The 18,435-nt window shown below is 47.1% G+C and overlaps 1 protein-coding gene across 1 annotated transcript in view; it reads left to right on the top strand.

Annotated features, from left to right (window-relative positions):
• Positions 1-11,256, top strand: part of Ntf3 (neurotrophin 3) — a 67,790-nt gene extending 56,534 nt beyond the window's left edge. The window contains exon 2 of the mRNA XM_016006411.3: positions 10,330-11,256. Coding sequence (XP_015861897.1) covers positions 10,330-11,127 — 798 coding nt within the window. The 3' untranslated portion in view covers positions 11,128-11,256. The remainder of the gene's footprint in view (positions 1-10,329) is intronic.
• The last annotated feature ends 7,179 nt before the right edge of the window (positions 11,257-18,435 follow it).

Here is an 18,435-nt window from a genome sequence, read left to right as displayed (position 1 = left end):
TCTATGAAAACCAGGAGTCCAGAACATCATCTCAGAAAACCTAGCCCATTTGGGGGCTGAGGATTGAGCCTGTGACTTCGTGTGTGGTGAACAAGCACTCTACTGCTGGCGTAGATCTCTAGTCTGGGCCAGTTTCTTGTTGTTGTTGTTGTTTGTTTGTGTGTGTGTGTTTGTTTTTAAGGAATTCCAAGGCACTTGGTCTTCTTTGTCATCAAATAAGGAAAGGAATACTTGAACTTTGAAAAATGAAAGCACAGACACATGAAACTAGAGCCTCAAGGTGAATGAATACTCTTTCCCAGCCACTCTGAATCAGGGATGCCAGCCTTAGCCTGTGGAATGTCCTCCTGACACTTCAGGGGACTTGGCTAGAATGCCTCTTTTCTCTAAACATGGAAAGAACCATTGAAAACATCATGGTGTTGCTGCCAGTTTGCTGCGAAGAAGTAACAGGTGCCTTGGATTCAGAGTTAAGTGGGAGGAATTATGCAATATTAGCTGAATGGTAGGGCTGTGAGGTCACAGAGATGGGTGTTTAAATCCTGGCTCTGCATCTCAATTGATGTGTGAGCTTGGGCAAAATTATTTAATCCTTCTGAGCCTCAGTTTCCTCCTCTGCAAAGTGGGCATAACAATCGTATCTAGGAGGATTAATTGAGATAATCCATGCAAAGTGTCTCACAAAGTCTAGCATATGGGAAGGCTCACTGAAGGTTAGCAGTTAGTACAAGTGATTATCGTGACTTGTGTCTGTGATTAAACACAGCTTTGAGTTCAGTGTGTTTGTGCCAAAATTGCTTTCAGAGGAGAAGCGCTGGGTTGACTTTTTTTTTGAGTCTTGCCCTGCTGCCCAGAAAGTCCCTTAGACGGTCTGGGGTTGGAGTCATAATATTTAGTAAGTGCCTGCCTCTCATTCCAGTTTGTATGAAAGGTTGGTTATCTTCCTGCACACATATCCTGGTGTTGCTGGGCGAGTGGGTGAGAACAGACCCATAAAATCACCAAACAGATACCTCCTCTGATTCTGCCTCCTGAATTGTTAAAGTGTTCCGGTGAATGCTGGTGGCCTCAGGGAGTACAAAGAGAGACGGCCACTAAATGAAAGGAGAGCTACTAGGTAGAGTGAAAGGTGGCCGTGACTCCCATGGCCTTCAGACAGCAAAGTTTCTTAGCAGGGAGCATCAGACCTAAGATAACCACAGACCAGCACCTCAATGCGGCATGTCCCATCCTCATGGAAGGAGACTGGCCTTGTGTAAGGAAGGTCTGTGAGGGACTATGCCTGGTACCAGCCAGAGCACCAAGCATAGAGGAGGAAGCCTACCATCTGACCACATTTTCTACAGCCACATCCTCTCAGGGCCAAACCAGGATGGTTTCCCTGATCCTAGACTTCCTTCTGCCACCATGGTTGATGCAGAAAGCAGGATGGGCATTGCCAAGCCATCTGTGGTCTTGGTTTAGAAGAGAGGACAGGAGTATACATGGAAGAGCAGCCATACCCTGGGAATTCCCTCAGCCAGTGTCTTTATTCTCTGGAGTTGAGACCCATTGTTTGCTGGGCAGATAAGATGGGTACCTTAGCATCATCTTCGTTATTATTCATCTCAATATTAGACATTGTAATTGTTATAGAGCAGTTTCTCAGCAGCCACTGCCTTGTGCTGGCATTCCTTTTAGTTACCTAATACTTACCCACAATCAGAGGATTAACATAAGCCTAATGCAAACACTGGGCATAAATTTAAATAAAAAATGTTGATGTGGGAAAATTACTTTCTGAAGCTAAAGTTAGTCTCTAGTGTCCACTTTCTCTCAGCAGTTTGTGTACAGCTCTTTCCTCCTGCGTATTTGTCTTTGGAAAATGGGGTTAACCCAGACACAGAAAATCATCTTCCATATTAACATGTGTCAAAACATTAAATGATTTGGAAAAGCTTAACTAGTGATAGCGATGTAGTTCAGTTGGTAAGGGCTTGACCAGCATGTTCAAAGCCCTGAGAATGATCCACAACATGACATAAACCAAGTGTGGTGCCACACAATTGTAATCCCTACACTTGGGAGGTGGAGGCAAGAAGATCAGACGGTCATCCTCAATGATGTGGTGATTTTGAGGCCACTGTCTCAGAGAGAGGGACTGGGAGGAAGGAAGAAGGAAGTATGGAAAGAAGGAAGGGAGGGAGGGAGGGAGGGAGGGAGGGAGGGAGGGAGGGAGGGAGGGAGGGAGGAGAAAATAGTCTAATTATAAGTCATCCATCTTTGTCAAGAGGAGATACCATATGTATGTGTGTGTACAGTCCTGTGAATGCAGCAAGTCTGTGAACAGTGGCAGCCAGAATGACCATCTAGATCAGAGCAAGATTTACTAGACAGGCCCAGTATGACCAGTAGCTGTGTGGACTCATTTCCTCTGCCATTTCTTCCTAGTCCAGCCTGTGACCATGAAATGAGCCCTGCAAGGAATAATGTAAACGAGAGCTTCCTGGGGCTCCGATGGGCCTACCAGGCACCCTTTAGATCTTCTGCCAAGAGGAGGCTGAGCCAGAGGGCTCCTGGCCTGGGAGTCAGCACACTGCCTTCCTGCTCAGTGCTGTGGTGTGCACATTGTTTTGACATGTGCCGTACCTTCCATCTCACAGTGCCTGAGGGCCTGAGGAAGGTGTACTTTCAACACCGTGGAATTCCCAAGCATCTGCACACAGTGAACTCCTCGCTTCCCACCTCCTCCTCGGCATAGTGAGCTTTCCTGAGAGCAGGGATGAGGTATAGGGCTCTGGTCCACAAAGGGGTTCTGTTTCTCTCGGCCTGATCTTGGGGCAGACTGGTTTTGTACTTGCAGAGATGGGTCAGCTTTCTGAGGGTCTCTGGTTTGTTTGGGCTCATCCAAACCTGTGCTATCTAACTCCACTTGGCTGTGATCTTGGTTGCCACAAGAAAATTAGCATCTCGTGAACCTAGAGGCTCTTGTCTTGTCTCATACCTTACACTCCAGGACAAGCAGCCACACTGTCAGTTTCCAAATTCTTATTTTGAAGTTCTTGTTACTGCTTGTTTGTTTGTTTGTTTGTTGTTTGTTTGCATCAGGGTTAACACCTATGCATCTCAGGCTGATCTCAACTCATCCTCCTCCTGCCTTGGTCTTCAGGGTCCTGGGATTGCAGGCATGAGCCACTATGCCCGACTATTGTAAGATTTAACCAGTAGCAGCCATGCAGAACCTGATCTTAAAGAACAGGCTAAGAATCCACTTCCTAGCCCAGGCCAGCCTGCCCGCACCTGCTGATGCTGACCTGCCTAATTCTCAGGAATACCCAGAAGAGTTCCCACCAAATACAGGCAGAGAACGTGCAGCTAGTTCTTGTCTTGACTGCTGGTGTTTCTTGGTTTTCTGTGAACATCTGAAGTATTCCTCCGCAGCTTCCTGGGCTAGTCCCTGGGCTGCTCTTTCATCACAGCTCTGTTCCTTACCCTCTTGGTTTCCTGTCTCTAAGTTTTTATTTTTACATCCCTCTATAGTGCTGCAACAACCAAACAATATCAAGAACCAGAGCATGCCTACGTCGACAGTGATGGATGGCTGTCATTTCATTAGACCATCGCTAGGATACTGAGGTTTTGGAAGACATATAAGCACTTAAGATGGTCACATTAAATAATTTCCTATTCCCCCTCCCCTTGGGTAACCTTGTATATCTTTAAATTAGTAATGATTACACAATCTCACTGTTAACAGACCTGTAAATGAGCTGAGTGATGGGTGGGAATCATTCAACTGCTCTCCTGGAGGAGTTGCTTTTCCTTATTGTCCATTGTAAGACAGGGAGTGCCCCGCTCCTCTCCTGAGCTATGCTGAGAGTGAATAAGGACAGCACCAGTGTAGAGCTGGATGGGAAAGCAGAAGGTGCTGTGGGAACTCACACGGCCCCGTGAATGGGAGTTCATTTCTCATTCACTCTTACATCAATTCCAAGTTCCTCCCTTCACCCTCTCCAGGCATTTGCCTCCCTTGTTGGATCTGGTTTCCTCTTCCCTCCGGAGAGCTGGCCTGTGTGTTTTCACTTTGAATTGAACTATACTATTTCCAGGTTGCCCACCCCCATGGATGCTAGAGCCTAATTGGTCTGATCTCCCCAGCGTCTTCAGAGCCTTCCCTCTGGGTGTCATCTGTGCATTTGAATCAATCTGCCTCTCTTTCCCCACCCGTTTCCAGTTCTTTAGGAATGTTAACAGACAATTTCCTCTAGAGGCTCCATCAGAGTCTCGCTCTGGCCAACCTCCTAGCCTTGTCATAGGTCAAAGCATCACTGTGTGACTGTTGACTCATTCTGAAGCCTCAGGACCTGTGACCAGAGCAAAGCCAGGGTGAATTCATCTGCAGTTAAGAAGCAGGGAACAAGCTGAGCCATGTATATGGTCCTGATTTAATATTCCCACCACATCCCTTTTCTTTTTGTCATTTAGCTTTGAGTGAATCACTTTCCCACCTCTCCTGTTTCCACTGCCTGAAGAAGATGTGAAGGTTATCTGGCTGGACATGGTCTCAAAGGCCCTTAGCCTTAGTCAGAGGCCAGGTCACAGAGGCAGAAATCTTCCAGAGAATTAGACCCATCTGGGTACGGCTGGACAGCTTCTTCTTTAACCCAGCCACAATAATGCATTCGCTTCCAGAGGACCATGGATGTGTAAGAAATAACAAAATCTCTTGGGTTTTCATATTACAATGTTGTCAGATTAAAAGCTGATGTCAGACTGATCCTCTCCCCTCTGAGGAATACCAACATCACCTCTCTACCTTCTCTGAAGTCACCCGGGGTTTCCAGAGATGGCTGCAAACCCAGGACATGAGATGACGTGCTCAGTGCTCTGTCCCTTACAACATTCGACCTCTGCAGGAATTGGTGGTCTCCAGAGGGATTGCATTGCAGAATCCCAAGTCGAGGAGGGACAGGGGCCAACTGACTTATTTATTGTCATGAGTAATGGTTTCATAAGAAATAGAGAGAGGAGGAAACAGAAGTAGTGGCCTCAAATCCCTAGAAACTCGTTTTATGACTCAGACATCTTCGGGAGGTGCTTAACCTGCTGGACAGCATCTGTCATGGCTGCACTTAACTCTTAGAACACGGAAGAGTAGGGAAGGCAAAGAGGTCACAGATGTAATCTTGAGGAACATGAGCTCCAGTATACTCAAACCCTAGCTCTCCTGCTTATTATTTATTTAACCCCACTCCCCAGTTTCCCCAGAATGGGATATATGAAACTACTTACCTCAGTGGGGTGGTTCTCAGGAATAACAATGTCACAGATATCAATATGTGGCTCCTGGCATTTTTATTGTTGAGGAGCTTGCCATCACCGGGCTAAAAAATGTATTCCATATACAGAAATCCCCATGTTAAGCAAATGAGTAGGACTTGGAAAGACTTACCACATGGTTGTTCTCATATCAAAGAGATGTGCAAGCAGAAGCGTTGACTACTTGGGAGTGGACAAATCAGGGTACTGAGAGGTGACTATGCTCAGAGTACATGGCATTGGTGGAATAAGAGTGTCATAATGAAAGCCATTGCTTTGTACAATGACTGACTGTATGCTAGTTTTTAAAAAATCTATGCATGTTCAACAAGAGCAGTTTGCAGGTGTATAGTCAGGAGTCAGCTCCTGGGTAGGGAAGCTGGTCCCAGAGGGGCAAAGCCCCTTCTGCAAGTGCCAGCACGGATACGGGCTGTTGTGGTCTCCGGTGTACTACCACCTTGTGCCCCGGCTCCCTTTCCCATTTCAGCCACTTGCCGAATACCCAGAAAGCCTCGGTATGTGTTGGAAACTGAGCCAAAAAGGAGGAATCAGAAATTGCTCTCTTTTGAGTATTTTGAAGGATGGTGAAACCTTGTTAGGAATGTTGCTCCAGGGACTGAGAAAACACCATATGTGGGAAAGCATTGCTAAGTGAGGAAAATAGCATGTGCACGCTGGTCGGGATCTTGGAAAAGTCTGAGCAGGGAAATGGGCACTAGAGAGAGGGTAGGAAGGGGGTTTTACTGAGGTCTTTAACAGGTCTTTTTCTAATTATAGCCAAGAAGAGCCTGGGGACTGTGGCCTGCTTCAGAGCCAAGGCCTATATTTTCTTTGGGAAAATAAGGCAGAGTTGATTGGCTTCCAATCCAGGCTTGGCAGAAGCCCATGCAGGATTTCAAGCCAGTAAGCAATGCCTTGGGTAGGTCTTGATTGGTGCCGGTGCCCATCCAGTCAGCAGACACTGAAGCTCTGCAGTGATGTCGAGCCAGGGGCTGGGCTTGTAGGATGTGAGGATTAAATAGACAGGGTTCCTCATCATGGAGGAGGGGACCTACCGCTAATAACAACCGTAGGACACTTGCTGAAGTTGAACCTTCTTCAGATGACTGTGAGCACTCCATAAGTGAAAGTAAATTCACTGTTGTGCCTGGCCCAGCTGACACTGCCTTCCTGTTTCCACTCCCCACCCTGGGGAAATAGTCCCTAGGGAAAAGTCCTACCCCAAGAGACATGGTAGGAAGTGAAGGGACCGCGGACCAAAAAAGGACCAGAAGTCACTCTTCGCCTCTCCTCATGGCCAGCGTAGTCACGAACCTCACTTCCCACTTCCCACACTTGCTTCCTTAATCTCCCATCCCTGTGTATCCAATGCATGGTGTTCCTTCTCTCCCAAAACCAGCATGGCTGCTCTGAGCTCCAAGCATGTGTGAGCAATGACAACTGGGAGCCACCATGCTGTTACAGACTGCTGGGAGCCAGATGTATAAAGAGGAATTTTCCAGATGTTTGGTCTTCTGTGCATACACACAGCAGGGGCAGGATAGGGCGCCTGTTACCATGGACAACTCAAGTTCATGTTCAACTGCCATTTCTAGTACACTCAGTGTGTACCTGATTGTGTCCTTCCAGTTACCTGGTGATGAAAAAGCCTTGTCTTGTCGAGCTTAAGAACCAAGTCCTCTGATCCCTGCAGTTAACTAACAGTCCACTAGACCTCAGTTTCCCATCTGCAGAAATGAAGTGTCTAGGATCCTATGCATCCTGCAATGTGATACTTTAAAAAAATTTTGTTCCAATATTCTTGGGATTGCTTTTTTTCCAAAAACAAAGAAAGGGATGAAGAAATGGAGGGAGGGAAGAGAGAGGAAGGAAAGAAAGGAAAGGAAATAGATTTTCAAAATGGAGTCCAGAGGACGCCTGCTGGGATTTGAGAGAGGCTTGCAGACAGTTTAGAAACTCTTAGCAACCTGCACCTGGCATACTGTCGTGACTCACTCCAAAGTGAATAGAGGGTAAACGACAATGTGGACTAGGGAATGGGTGAGAACCAGGCTAACTTCCATAGGTCTATGAAGGATGCAAGACCTCCTAAAGTAGCCACTTGGAGGACAGGCTGGCAGAGTGTGAAGAGAGCATGGTTGCTGTTGTTGGAGGCAATTGGAGAGCACCAGAGAAAGGCCAACTTATGAAGCCAGCAGTGAGGAAGGGGAACCATTCAACAGAAGTGTCTGTGACAAGGACAAGGACAGAAGACTTACCCATGAGTCACAAAGCTTGCTCAAGCAGCAGAGAAATAGTGAATGAGGTTGGAGTGTGGGGCATGAGAGCCCGATACAACTGTGATGGGAAATCGGAGCAAGAAGGCAGAGATACCCCACCTCCTCTCCCTGTTAGGCCCTCTCTGTAAAATAGCTAGAGCTTATACCTGGAATTTCTCTCACAGGCCCATGTGTTCAAGGTTTGGTCCTGACTTGGTGGTAGGTACTGAAAGCTTGTGAGAGATTTTCACGTCACTGGAGTCGTGCCCTGGGGTATTGCTCTCTCTCCTCTCTCCTCTTTTTTCTTTCTTTCTTTTTTTTTTTAGCTCCAGATCATGATTAATTTTTTTTTTACTCAAGCACTCTTTTGCCATTCACCAAAAACCCAAGCAACAAGACCAATTCATTGTGAGCTGAAGCCTTGGAAGCTACGAGCCAAGAAAACCTTTTCTTTTTCTTTATATATTGATCCTGTTTGGTATTTGTTATAGTAGCTGAATGCTGACTAGCAAACCAGTGAAGGCATGAAGTTAGATGTGCTTTTGTTTTTAAAAGGTTTGCTTTTATTTTTATTTGTATGTGTGTGTGTATATGTGCATGCCACATGTGTGCTGGTGCCCATGGAGGTCAGCAGAAACTGTTAGCTCCCCTAGAATTATAGTTACATGCAGTTGTAAACCACCCAGCATGGGTGCAGGCACTGAACTTGGGTCCTCTAGAAGAGCAGCAAGCATCTTTACCCCCAGAGCCAGCTCTCCGACCCTCAATAAGTCTTTTCTAGCAGTAATTTTCGCTTCAAAGCTCAAGCTATCATCCCAAAGACTTTCTTCATATCCTAAGTCCATCACACCATCCAATATCCACCTTGCCAAATCATCCTCCCAATTACCTTGGCAACCTCTCTGTACAGCCTTTTATTTTATCTGTGGCCCCACCCATACAAATATCATCCCTGATTTTCTGCCCTGTGAGCAAGTAGCCTCCTGTGTCCAGGCTTTGGGACAATTTGATAAATTGTTTTTTGATAGACTTCCAGTTTCAGATGATTTTATTGCAGGTCTACTGGGGTGAGGGTGGAGACTCAAGCTGTGTGCGTGCTGTTTATTTTGTGTTCTTGAAGTTTCATTTTGTTAGGTTTGCAAGACTGACAGAAATGTCACTTGTCTGCAGAGTGGAAGGGAGATGAATTACCCTGTGGGAACCATTTTCCTGGGATAACACAATTCCTGGAGTAGTCTCTAGGGCAGGCAGCCATGGTAGAACCCTTCCCTTAGTTTTGACTTCGAAGGAGTCAGTTATCCTAAGAGTGGTTCCCAGGGAAGGAAGATGGGCCCTTTATCACAGAGGCAGGCCAGGGCCAGTGGGTAGACCGTCCAGTTGATGCCTGGACCTTTGTCAGCCGTTGGGGATGAGGGAGAAGGTCCCACCTGAGAGGAGCTGGGGGAAGAGGCTGGGGTGGATTCTGGGGACGGGCTCCTGGGTGAAGATTCCGAATCAGAACTCCTTTTCTACAGCTTGTGTCAAGGTTGTTTGTTCCTTTGTTTTCCCTCTGGATCTTAGAAGATCTTTCTGAAAATACCAACACTGAACCAAGGGAAAGGATTTTATTTTCCATGTGAAGGCAGAACTCGGAAGAGAAAATACCCATGGGGCCATTGGGGTGGCAGCAGCGGTGATTAAAAAGTGAACGCTCTGGGGGTGGGGTGAGGGAACTGTAAGGTCAGGGTCACCAGCTCAGCTGTCTTTCCACCTGGGAATCTGCCTCCTGGGCTAACCTGCCGGAAGTGTGGGCTTGGCCCCAGTGCAGGAGAGGTGAGTGGGGAGGATCTCAGGATCCCTCTGCGATTCCACAAGGACTCACCAGGAGCCCTGTGCTGAGGTTCTGTTATGGCAACAGAAGAAGAGTGTGGTGGGTTAAAGAACCCTTTCAAAAGGGAGAGGCCTACAGAAGGAATATAGGACTACAAAAAGAAATAGATAATGGAAACTCAAAATCCCTAGGAAGGAAAAAGGAATCAATATCAACCCTTGCTACTCAGAGCAGGCAGAGCCATTCATTTGAGTTGAGTTTTGCTGGGTCTCTCTGTCTCCTGCAGGAAGTGCTTCAGAGTGGTGGCTTTTAGGGTTGGTAGATCTGAGGGGTGTCCTGTTGACACATGTTCTTCTGAGAGCCTGACAGAGCACCTTGACACTTAGGCCCTCTCGGTAGGTGGCCAGTGGTCTTGTGTTTGTTTTCAAGGACAGAAGGGGCCAGGAATGAGCCTCTCTTTGAAGCCACACTATAAAAACAACAGACCCAATTCCCAGCCTCAGTGTGCTCCTCTGGAAGATCCTAACAGGCTAGAATAGGGGACAAGAATTCCATGTCTTGAGAACACTACGAGGCTCTGAGCTGATCAAGCCGTCCACTGATGCGGTCCTCACTGCTGTTTCAGTACAGTGGACCACGTGTGTCTTCCCAAGCTCAAGGGACTTGTCAGGATGTCATGGGGGCACAGCAGGAGGCTGGGGAACCAGGCAGACATCTAATGTCAAAGCAACTGGTGCTGTCAGTCTGGGAAGCCATCGGAAGACCTGTGTGGTGCCTTTCCCAGTATTTCTCAGGGGCTGGGGGAGGAAACTGCCCCTTCTCAAGAGCAGGGAGGAGTCCCGCTGCTTCCTTAAATGGTGGTGCCTTCTCTTTACTCTCAGAGATTGCCAGCCTCAGGCAGCTGATACCAGAATGACCCAGACTCTCCCAGCCAGCTGTTAACACCTGTGTTTCCTCTTTCAGATCTTACAGGTGAACAAGGTGATGTCCATCTTGTTTTATGTGATATTTCTCGCTTATCTCCGTGGCATCCAAGGTAACAACATGGATCAAAGGAGTTTGCCAGAAGACTCGCTCAATTCCCTCATCATAAAGCTGATCCAGGCAGATATTTTGAAAAACAAGCTCTCCAAGCAAATGGTGGATGTCAAGGAAAATTACCAGAGCACCCTGCCCAAAGCAGAAGCCCCCAGAGAACCAGAGCAGGGAGAGTCCACCAGATCGGAATTCCAGCCAATGATTGCAACGGACACAGAACTACTGCGGCAACAGAGACGCTACAATTCGCCCCGGGTCCTGCTGAGTGACAGCACCCCTTTGGAGCCCCCTCCCTTGTATCTCATGGAGGATTACGTGGGCAACCCGGTGGTAGCCAATAGAACATCATCACGGCGGAAACGGTACGCAGAGCATAAGAGTCACCGAGGGGAGTACTCAGTGTGTGACAGTGAGAGTCTGTGGGTGACCGACAAGTCCTCAGCCATTGACATTCGGGGACACCAGGTCACAGTGCTGGGGGAGATCAAAACCGGCAACTCCCCTGTCAAACAATACTTTTATGAAACAAGATGTAAAGAAGCCAGGCCAGTTAAAAACGGTTGCAGGGGAATTGACGACAAACACTGGAACTCTCAGTGCAAGACGTCCCAAACCTACGTCCGAGCACTGACCTCAGAAAACAACAAACTCGTAGGCTGGCGCTGGATACGAATAGACACTTCCTGTGTGTGTGCCTTGTCGAGAAAAATCGGAAGAACATGAATTGGCATCTGTCCCTACATATAAATTATTACTTTAAATTATATGATATGCATGTAGCATATAAATGTTTATATTGTTTTTATATATTATAAGTTGACCTTTATTTATTAAACTTCAGCAACCCTTACAGTATATAAGCTTTTTTCTCAATAAAATTCTCGTGTGCTTGCCCTTCCCTCAGGCCTCTCCCGTCTGTTAACCTTGTTTTGTGACCGGGCTCTCGGGACCCCTTCTGTAAAAACCTGTGTACACCAGTATTTTGCATTCAGTATTGTCAAGGCCATGACTGTGGTTTTAGTAAAACTTCTTAAAATCAGACATGTCAGAGTTGTATATAAACAGAGTTCTATCCTCCTTCTGGTATATTCCACGTTGGATTAACGAATTAAAAACAACCACTATGGCCTCCATTGAAGAAGGTGCCTTGCAGCCTGTGGCTTGGCATTCTCCTCTGGACAGCAAGCTCACAATCGGGTCCTCACTTGCTCCTCTCAGCTCTGGGGCCTGCCAATTAGAATTGTGGTTTGCGCCAATAATAACGAACCTGGCAATTTTACTTTTCAGCACATTTGTTGTTTGGGGATTGTGTAAGGGTTGGATTCTTTTTTCCTTTCTGTTTGGCTTTGGTTTTGTTTTTACTTTTGGTAAGTGGTTTTCATCCTTTCAGACAGAGAGGAAAATTTTTTCTAACTATTCCTAACAGATTTTATGTGTATGTGTGTGTGTGTGTGTGGTGCTGGGGTTCGAACTGTAACAGGAAAATTACATATCTACCCAGGAGCAAACTGAAATGGCTCATGAATAATCCATACACAGAAGATAAATGTACTCACTGCAGAATTTCCCAGCTCAGGGCCTTCCCCACTGATCCTGTGGTCTGCCTCCAGCTCATGAGCAGTTGTACACTGGTAGACTTAGGAGGAAGACCTGGTTTAAACTCCAGCTCCTCCCCTATGACCTTGTGAAGGGTTTGAAGACTATCAGAGCCTGGGTTTCCTGGGGATGCAGTCACATGGAGACTCCCAGGACAGCTGATGCGTCAGTGGCGTTCCCGTTATCAACTTAGTAGCCAGAGATAGGCCTCTGAGAGTGTCATAGCCTGTCCATTGCTGCCTTCTTTCCAGGGCATTGTGGTCAACCTTGTATCATTGTTAATTGATGCAACCATAAGAAGCAAACAGTCCAAATAAAAAGGACTTTCTTGATGCCTGCTGAGTCCTGGCAAGGGATCGCTGTGGAGATAACCTCTGGTCCTTGTGAGAGTAGGGACAATAGTCATGCCCCGCCCCAAAGAGTTTCTTGATGTCCTCTTCCCACTGTGACACAGTTCATTCTGTTGGAGCTGCAGCATAAGTACTCTGGAGGTACAGAGGTCTACCACCCCAATATGGGAGCTTCTATGACCGCCCTAACCCCTGCTGTGTGCCTGCTCTGACCTGGATTGCTCGGCCTCAGTTTAAGGACTGTTTGTGCTCTCTCGACAAGGCCTCTGACATGTACAGAGAGAACCCATGTCCTCTGTATGACGTGAGCATCTGAAACAGATGCAGCAAATAGCAACCACTGTGGTTAAAAAACATCATTTTATACTCATTTTATACTGGGTCCTAAACTATGAAGGCAGAAAACAAGATACCTACTATTTCCCCACAATGCACTGGACACTTTAAAAAATGGCTGACATTATTTGTCAAAGGAAGGAAGGGAGGGAGGGAGAGAGGAAGGAAGGAAGGGAGAGAGGAAGGAAGGAAGGGAGAGAGAGAGGAAGAAAAGTTGAGGGAGGCATTGTCATTTCAGGGTGAGGAAACAGGTAGGTTGAAGTTGACTGTAGTCTTGCAGGGAATTGGCAGAGTAGAGTTAGGTTTGTATGTCAGCGATGACACCGGATGCCCATTGTCGGCCTTCCCTCCTCTTTTAGCCTGAGAGCGCTGCATTTTCCATGAGTGCTGCAGCGCTAAGGGACGAGAGGCACAGTTCTCTCACGGAAACCTGCTGTTGCCTGGGCTTCGCTGCCCGTGTTCAGGACAGGGAAACCAGCAGGCAGTCAAAGTGGGTCCGGTGAACAGCAGAGCTCAGTTCTCAAGATCTCCTCACTCTGAGGACCCCATGAGCATTTCTAATGAAGATGTAGCACCCCAGATGCTGGAGACACCTAAAGAGCTGAGGTCCGGATGTGAGTGATGAGGAAGAGGAAGAGAGGGTGGGCACAGAAACTCTCATTCTAGAATTCTGGTAGAAGTTCCATGGTAGAAGAGTACCTACTAAGGCTTATCCATCACCTACCGAATGGGAAGGGGACCTTAGGATAGCACCTGCTAAGTTCCCCTTTTTTCAGGTCTCTCACCAAGCCTCCTTCTCCATGGACACAATGGGGGAGGTATTGCGAACCCTCCACACAGTGTAAAAATATTCGGTTAGCAGTTGTACTTACTGCTCTTCTGAAGGGGTGTGTTCTGTTCTTCCAGGATGTTGTTGTTACCCAGGGTGTGGGATTTGTTACATTACTCTGCTTGCTGCTTCCTCTCTCTGGGTGGGTGCATGTGTGTCTACGTGCCTTTGCTCGTTCATTTAGTCAGTGTGGATGCTCCCTACTGAGGCTGGAGAGACCATTTGCATCGCTGTTGACCATCTCTGACATCTCTGAACATGTGTTCAAGAATGAAGCCTATGTAAGCAGTTCACAGCTATCTGGAGACTCACATGACTTCACCCGGAAGACTCATCTCCAGGCCTCAAGCTCTGACAGCCTTGGGTATGCAAAGGCAACGCTGAGGGTCTCCAGTTAGGTCTGACTTCACTTCACAAGCTCCAGCTTTGTCCAGGGGCACTATGGGTTCTTCCTCAACCAGAGTGCCCTGAAACCCAGGAAGAGCCTGTCCACAGCAACAACCCCTTACTCTGCGACCCTGGCTCCTAGGCCAAGATCTGAATTCTCTGAAGTCTCATACATCTGAAAGCTCCTGAAGCTAGAAGTTTCTTCCTCCAGATCCCTATTCCCACTTCTTCTCAAGTTACAGTCGCATAACTTTCTCAAGTTACAGTGGGCTGGTGGCCTACTTGATGTACACGCATGTTCCACAACACTTTGAAATGCAAATGCTTCTTTCCTGGCTCAAGTCCCCAGGTTTTGATTTGGTTCTGGGTGGAGGTTGGTCCAGCCTTGAAGAGCAGAACTCTGATATAGGTCAGAACACTCTGAAGGACTATGGGTTTGTTTGTATCGATGTTCAGCCTCATGGAACCAAGGGGTTCCTGTGTAGGGACCCCAAATCGGGAGGGGCAAAGAGGCAAAGACGAAGTGTGCCAAGAGTACCAAATGCCCTTTCTTTCTTCTTTTAAAAAATGTTGTATGTATGGGTGTTTTGCCTGCATGTATATCTGTACACCACATTCATGCCTGGTGCCAGGTCAGAAGAGGGCATTAGATCCTTGGGAACTGGAGTGACAGAAAGTTGTGGGTCACCAAGTTGGTGAACCCAGGACCTCTGGAAGAGCAGCCAGCACCCTTATCTGCTGAGTCATCTCTCCAGCCTCACCAAATGCCCTTTCTTGAAGGAACTGATTACCACTGCTGAGTCTCTCTGGGTTGAACTGTTGTGCGGGTCACTGACATTTCGGGTTAAATTACAGAATGCTCTGCAGCAAAAACACATTAAAGTTTATTGGGAAGTTGTGAAACACAGCCTAATGAATTAGACAACTATTCACATGGAGGTGGATGAGTAAGTAGGTATGCATGTCTTATGGGTGCCTGCACGCATTCCCCCTCTCTCTTTCTCTCTCTCTCTCTCCCCCAGCCTCACCGTGTATGTGTGTGTGTAAAAACTATTTTGATATCCTAATTACTGATATATTGTATTTTTAAAAAGAAATTAGTGCTTGAAACAGAATGTTATTAAGCACAGATTTCACCTTAAGGAAACTGAACTGCTAGCCAGCTGGAAGCATGAGAAAGAGACAAGAAAGGGTAGATGGGTGAAAATTTTATAAACAGGAAAAATAAGCAGGCCAGGGCTAGGTGTTCTCCTAGGAGCCATGACAGAAGGATCTAGAACTGTGGATCTTCCAATCTAGAAAGAAAGTGACAGATGCTGGCACTGGGGGCTGCAGATGGAAGCAAAGATGGAACTAGAGTCAAGGGGGAAATACTAAGAATGATGTCATTTCCTGGGTGCTTTCTTCACGCTAGGTACTGAGCGTGAATGCTGATGGATCCTCAAGCCACCCCTGGTGTTCTGTCCTCAGTTGTACAGCTGAGGGAATTCGTTGACAAAAGCAGCTTTCCTGAGGTCACACAGCTAATCAGTGGGGAAGGCCAGACAGGAACCCAAGGGGTCTCCATGGCTCAGAAGCATGGGCTTCTACGTATGTAAGACCTCAGTGAAGCCGACACTAAGGGCCTTGGAGACCCTGGCCTCTGAATTTCCGTGGGGTAGCATGAGGGGGTGTGCACTTGGCACAGGCAGGGAGATAACAGGGTCAATTCTAACAATGAAGAATGACAGCCTCAGTGGCAGGCTCCCGGATGCAGGGCTTCAGTACACTGGAAAGCAAGTGGGGCTCTCTTATGAGACCCCCCATCCTCCATCCAGGGACTCTTAAGAGATAGAAGGCAGGAATTTCTGTTTAGACACAAACTTTGAGATCCAGTAATCCATGCTCCCTTATAAGGCAGAAATCTATTTTTATTCATTTGATACTTAAAAAAAAAAAAGTGGCATGCCTACTAGGTGGTGGGCACTCTGCCCAGATGTATGCTCTGTGCTCACAAGAGGTATCGTCTCCCCTGGAAGTGAGGGAAGGGATGGGCCTCAGGGAAGGCAGCGTGGAGTCGCCTTGACAATTCCCACGCCTCATGATGAGTGCGCCTCAGCCAGCAGCTTGCTCTATTTTAAAGCAGCCATGACTATCTGATAGAAAGTCTCTCCCTCGGCCAAAGCCCAATCGAGGACACAAAAATAGTTGTAGCGAGGTCGTCAACCAATGGTCTGCAGGCAGCCAGAAAGTGGGCAACTGCGTGCTGCTCAGGACATTTCAAGGAAGGATTCACTGAGGCATGTGACCTCTGGGATGGCTTCTAGGAGGCGGGTTGGAGTTCCATGGGGGAGGGAGGAGGAGAAGGGTGTGTATGCCAGACAGAAGCAACACACACAGGTGTAGATGGGGCAAGAATGTAACCTGTGTAGGGAGAACTGAAAGGTTCGCGGTAACAATTTTAGGACTCTGGGAAGTGGGAAAGGGTGGTGGAGATAGGCTAATTCAAGGCCAGGAGGGAAGGGTCTAAAGCTTCTACAGTTTGCTTACTTAGGTGCTGGAGCCCATGTCGGAACCACCTGAAGGACTTGTTAAGACTGATCCTGGTGACTTGGGCCCCATCCCTGAGTGTCTGATTCATTAGGTCTGGGGTGCGGTTGGTGGATTTGCATTTCTAGAATGTTCTGAGGGGATATCACTGCACAGAGAAAAATCACTGATTCATCAGGCAGTGAGGAGTGGATGAGAGGTTCTTCAGCCTGCCTTTGAGAAGACAGCTTTGGTGCCAGCATCCCAGAGTGAGAGCTGGGTGATTCGCAGCAAACGACACAGAGAAGGTCTGCGGTGAGGAGAAGGCAGTTGGAAGGGGAGTAAACCAGATTAGAGAAACGTGCACAGGTGCAGTCAATATGATTTGAAACTAACTAGAAGGTGAAACAACAGAGGCATTAAAAAGAACATGCCACTTCCAGATCTGGTCCTGAATCTATTTTGAGAAGATGGCAACGTGAAGGGACCATGAGCAGTAAGTCTAAGGTACCCACAGGACATCAAGGTAAGGATATATCCAATGGAAAATTGATTGCTGACCTGCTTGAAATGAAAAATGACAACAACAAAAACAAAGAAAGAAAAACAGCTTGGAAAGAGCCCAGCATCATCTGAACATCCCCCTGGACCAATGAGTGCAGTCTAAGTTCAATAAAAGCCAAGGCCATCAGCTCATCAGCAAACCAGACAGTGGGAGTCACCCCCCTCAAGGGATGTGTGGCTCAGGCCTCCATTTCCGAATGGCCAGATGTTCATCCACTGTGTAGCTTTGGAAGTTGCAGAGGGTGATGGCAGATTACTGAGAAGAGGGAATGGGTAAGGGGAGGCTCAGGGTAACTGTACTCTCAGGTAAATGTCATGACATGGGAATAAGCCTTAGACATCAGTTTTATATACTACTGTGAAAGACATTCTCTCTCTCTCTCTCTCTCTCTCTCTCTCTCTCTCTCTCTCTCTCTCTCTCTCTCTCTCTCTCTGTGTGTGTGTGTCCAAGTACATGCGGCAGCATGCAGGCAGACATGGTGCTGGAGAGATAGCTGAGAAGTCTACATCCCTCAGGCAGCAGGAAGAGAGAACCACTGGACCTGGCTCTAGCTTCTGAAACCACAAAGCCCACTCCAGCTTCCTCCAACAAGACCACACCAATCTAACAAGGCCACTCATCCCAATCCTTTCAAATAATGCCACTCCCTATGAGCCCATGGAGGCTATTTTCGTTCAAACCATCACATCCACCTTGTTTTCCGAGACAAGGTTTCTCCCTAGGACCTGAGGCTCACCTATCATGTTAGGCTGGAGGGCTAAGGAGCCCCAGGGATCCACCTGTCTCCACCTCTCCAGCAGTGGGGTCATTAGTGTGTAACACATGTGTTTTATATGGAGGCTACGAATCAAACTCTAGTCCTTGTGTGTGCATGGCAAGGACTTTCCTGACTGAACTATCTCCCCAGCCCCCAGGTCTTAGTTTTAAAAACCTCCTTTTCCTTAGGGGGCATCTCCTGTCATATCCTGGAGTTATTTATGGTCAAGCCTTTTCTCTCCCCATTTTATAGTCTCATAGGACCAAGAATCGTATTTCAACTCACATAGCACAACTGAAAGTGTAGCTGTAAGGCTATTTGTGTAATTCCTTCTTCACCATGTTGTCCCATTTGGCTTTGGGCCACTGTGTGTCATCCTGTTTGAGTCATAACTTTATCCCCAAAGCTGTATCTAGGCCATCAGTAAGCGCTAAGTCGATACTTGAGCATAACAGTGAATGAGTCCCCTTCATACCCGCAGTTAAGATAGGAAGAGGGTCCAACCTTGGAGAGAAGGGGTGTTCTGAAGAGGGTTTTGTTATCCTCTCATTACTTAGACCTCTATAATGAGTTAGGACAGATGATATAGAATAACAATGTCCCTTTCTAGCCATAAGTATGTTTAGGTTTTTGTTGTTATTCTTTAAAATATCATACAAAATAGTGGGTTTCTTTATGAAATTTTACACACATATATTACTAC

This window comes from Peromyscus maniculatus, chromosome 3 (assembly GCF_049852395.1).
Source record: "Peromyscus maniculatus bairdii isolate BWxNUB_F1_BW_parent chromosome 3, HU_Pman_BW_mat_3.1, whole genome shotgun sequence".
In the NCBI taxonomy this organism is placed as follows: domain Eukaryota; kingdom Metazoa; phylum Chordata; class Mammalia; order Rodentia; family Cricetidae; genus Peromyscus; species Peromyscus maniculatus.
The sequence above is the reverse complement of the archived record's forward strand: the minus strand, read 5'-3'. Positions and strand labels throughout refer to the sequence as shown.